Below are 4,134 nucleotides of genomic sequence, written 5' to 3'. Positions count from 1 at the left end.
TCATATATATATATATATATATATATATATATGAGAAACAATATAAATTGGTCCCTTCATTCCTACAATGATAGTGAGAAATACAATTATAGAAAAACCTAGAAAATAATGGGATGAAGATGAAAGAAGAAGGATTCAATATAATTTAAAAGTCAAGAATATAATTACTTCTGCATTAGGCATGAATGAATATTTTAGAGTCTCAAATTGTAAAAATACAAAGAAAATGTGAGATACATTACAAGTAACTTATGAAGGCACAACTGATGTAAAAAGATCTAAAATAAATACTCTCACGCATGAATATGAACTTTTCAGAATGAATCAAAATGAGACCATACAAGATATGCAAAAGAAATTTACACATATAGTTAATCATCTTGCGTCATTAGGGAAAATATTTCCTAATAAAGATCTTATTAACAAAATGTTGACAATGACAGCCAAAAGTAACAACAATTGCATAATTAAAAGATCTCACTAACATGTCTCTTGCTACTTTCTTTGGAAAACTTTAAGAACATGAAATAGAACTTATGAGACTCTATCAACATGAAGAGAATGACAAAAAGAAGAAAGGAATTGCACTCAAAGCCTTATCTTCTTCTATTCATGAGAAAAATGACAAAAAAGACTCAAATGAAAAGAACTTAGAAGAAGATCAATTATGATTTCAATCTCTTTATAAAGAGATTCAATAAATTTCTGAGGAACAAAGAAAATCAAAGGAGATTGAACTTCAATCCAAAAAAAAAATGAGAAGATTCCTTCTTAATTCCAAAACGTTATGCATGCGATCAAACCATAACATGCATGGTTACATAACCTTTTCGAAAGCAGACACAATTTAACTTAGAATAGACCTCAAACCATAACATGATATGAACAATGGGGATCACACAATCGGATCAAACGACTAACATAAGGATTACAAAGTTTCATAATAATTGGGAGACTGACGTGGTTTAACCAAAATCTCAAGTGGAGTAGCCTTGGTGTTGGTAAATCCAAAGAATTCAGTCATGTCAATAGGTTCAGCCGATGGATTCAAGATGTCAAAGGAATGCAATAAATTAGCCAAAGTGAAATGAACCATGTTTAAGCCAAGGGACATTCCAGCACAAACTCTTCTCCCACTTCCAAAGGGTAACAACTCAAAATTGTGACCCCTAAGATCAACATGTTTGTGAGTGGTAAGAAACCTTTCTGGTTTGAAATCTAGTGGATTTGACCAAACACTAGGGTCCCTGTGGATCTTCCACAAGTTATGGATAAGACGAGTTCCCTTTTTGATGTGGTAGCCACCTAGGATGCAATTCTCTGTGAATTCACGAGGTGATGAAAAAGGAGCTGGTGGATACAATCTTAGTGTCTCTTTAACTATAGCTTGAAGATACACAAGTTTGCTTATATCTGACTCACGTATATATTCATCTTTGCCAATTTGCATATCAATTTCTTCTTTGGCCTTTCCCAATGCAAGAGGATTTCGCAATAGAAGACTAAGTGCCCATGTAAGAGTAACAGCAGTTGTATCAGTTCCTCCCAAGATCAACTCCTGTAAATAAGTTTAAACTTATCATAAGAGTCGTCCAAAATTATCTAAGAAAAAGAAATACAATGAAAATTTATATTCAATCATTAGTATTTAATTGTTTAATATTTTATATATACATTATAGTTCAGAAAAGCCACTGTAGACCACCGCTTGAGATTCGAAGGTAATGCTTATCTTAAGCTTTTTAGAATTTAAAAATTACTGTAAAGCTACTGTTAAAAAATAATTAAAGTTAGTTATATAATATGTTTATGCTATAAATTACTGTAAAGCTTAAATCTTGGAATTTAAAATAGAGAAGAAAAAATAGTAAAAAAAATCAGAGACTATTTTTCTTGACATTTTCTTCGTTACAAAAAGTTTTTTTTTTAACTTGCTTATAATGTTGTTTCTTTATAAAAATACACTATAATTCCAAAATCAGTTCAACCAATACTCCTGGTGTTAATCATGCAGAGAAGTTTGAAACGTCATAAAAGTGTAATTTTACTGACTCATTAGAAATTAAAATAGAATTAATACTAATTTCATAAACTACTTACCAAGGTTGTCGCTTTGCATATGGTATCAGCATCAAACCCATCGATTTGTGAACCATTAAGTGCTGAAATCATCACGTCCATAAAGTCTCTATCACTTTCAACCTTTTCACCCAAAAGCTTCTTCTGAAGGTGCTCCTCCAACCACTCACTCAATAATTTATCAATTTCCTTAGCGGTTCCCTTCATGGCCTTCTCATAACCCCCCAAATCCAACCACCTCAAACAAGGAACCCCATCTGCCACCGTGAAAGTCCCCATCAAATTCATGAACTCTCTTATATTTTTCATAAACCTTTCTGCTTTGTCTTTGCCTTCAACGTGCATGACACCAAAATACCTCTTCCCAACGACCATTCGCACAACCATGTTGAAAGTTAAATACGCGAACCATTGCGTAATATCCACCAAAGTATAACTAGACTCGTTCTTATTTCCACTCGACCAAACGTGGAATAGCTCTCTAATCGAAGTTCGAACTTCGGAGACACGAATGTGGCTCCGTTGTTCGATTCTTCGATTGGAGAGAAACTCAAACGTAACAATTTTACGCAACTCGCGCCAATAGGGTCCATACGGTGCCAAGCCAACAAAGGCTTGGTTGTAAGACATGACTTCGACGGCAACGAGTTTAGGGCGAGACGAAACGGCAAGGTCGTTTGTGGTGAACAATTCCTTGGACATTTCCCAGTTGCTGAGTACCAAAGCCGGTTTCACACCAAGCTTGATGGTGAATAAGGGTCCATACTTGTCAGCCAAAGTACCCATCATTTTGTGGGGTGCTTGTGAGCCATTCAGCCATGAGAGGTGACCAAGTATTGGCCATGCACCAGCCACTACTGGAGCATCTTTCCCACGAGAATTTTTGCTATGTAGAAACAAACACACGAAAATTAGACAAATGAATGACGCAATAGCAATACTGTTTAGGTTTATGCAATTTAGGAGAAGGTCCATTTTTTGCTTGATATGGTGTAATATTGTTGCCTTGCTCTTCAAACTCTATCCTTTCTTCTTTTATAAGTAGAAGATGCGTCTAGGGTTTAAGGGCATGACCGGCTGCATGGTTGGACCAATATGATGTAAATTTTTATTATAATGTATTAATTTGAAATAGTCAGAGAATTATCGTAATGTGCATAAAGTATGAGATATTCTAAAATAGGCAATATCCTAACTTGATCGGCAAGGATTAGAATATTAGATGATACTGCATACTTGAGTCCAAAATCCGATGTATGATGAGTTTGAATGCGATTTGACTTCTTTTTTCTTTTTCAAACCCGGCTGCTGCTCACTTTTGTATTTGTTTCCGCTTGGTGTAGTATTATAAAATGCAAAGGATGACAGAATGGATAAAATATATATATATATATATATATATATATATATATATATTATTTTAAAAACAATTAATATTTTACATAGATAAATTATATAAAATATTTTTTAGTTAATACTTGCACGTTAGTATAGTACTTCTGACAAGTATTTCTGTATAAAGTATTACTAGTATAAAATCATTTGAACGGTCAATATCACAACCTTGGTAACCAAGGATTCTTGACGACCAAGGATTCCACTGTTGCGGCTGTCTCCATGTAATGAAAATAAGACAAACGCTAGCTTATGGAGTCGGTATCGGTATTCGGTAGTGACGGATACACTTTTTGGAAGAATCAATAGAAAATAAACTGGAACGATAAAAATAAAACAAATATAAAAAATAAAGTAAAAAAACTATTATTTAGATAGATAAAAATCAGAAGGAAAAGGTGGTGAAAATTTTCTTCTATCCTTTAAGATGAATGAAATATAGAATATAAGCGTTTGTTCAAGAGTCCAAACTCCAATATATGATGAGTTTGAATGTGACTCTTCTAGTTAAAATATCTTCCGAATGATCTCAGGGTATTTTTGGCTCAACTTTGGCCATGAAATCTTAATTTATCTTGGATAAGACATTTTTATCTTGACCTTGACTAGGGTATCTTTGGTTTCGTCTCAGACCAAGACATCTTTGGCTTGATCAAGGGT

The 4,134-nt window shown here is 33.7% G+C and overlaps 1 protein-coding gene across 1 annotated transcript; it reads right to left on the bottom strand.

The window, feature by feature from the left end:
• Nucleotides 1–400: 400 nt before the first annotated feature.
• On the bottom strand, nucleotides 401–3,230 carry LOC100779366 (cytochrome P450 82A3). The gene is made up of 2 exons (XM_003554026.5): nucleotides 2,101–3,230; nucleotides 401–1,558 (listed from the first exon to the last, which is right to left on the bottom strand). The coding sequence occupies exons 1-2, from the start codon at nucleotides 3,052–3,054 to the stop codon at nucleotides 929–931; spliced, it is 1,584 nt and encodes a 527-aa protein (XP_003554074.1). The 5' UTR covers nucleotides 3,055–3,230; the 3' UTR covers nucleotides 401–928.
• Nucleotides 3,231–4,134: the final 904 nt, after the last annotated feature.

Source organism: Glycine max, chromosome 19, assembly GCF_000004515.6.
Source record: "Glycine max cultivar Williams 82 chromosome 19, Glycine_max_v4.0, whole genome shotgun sequence".
Lineage (NCBI taxonomy): Eukaryota > Viridiplantae > Streptophyta > Magnoliopsida > Fabales > Fabaceae > Glycine > Glycine max.
The sequence above is the reverse complement of the archived record's forward strand: the minus strand, read 5'-3'. Positions and strand labels throughout refer to the sequence as shown.

Coding starts and splice junctions, on each gene's coding strand:
- LOC100779366 (XM_003554026.5), bottom strand. CDS start 3,054: ATGGACCTTCTCCTAAATTGCATAAACCTAAACAGTATTGCTATTGCG. Junction 1,559..2,100: donor TATGCAAAGCGACAACCTTG/GTAAGTAGTTTA, acceptor ACTTATTTACAG/GAGTTGATCTTGGGAGGAAC.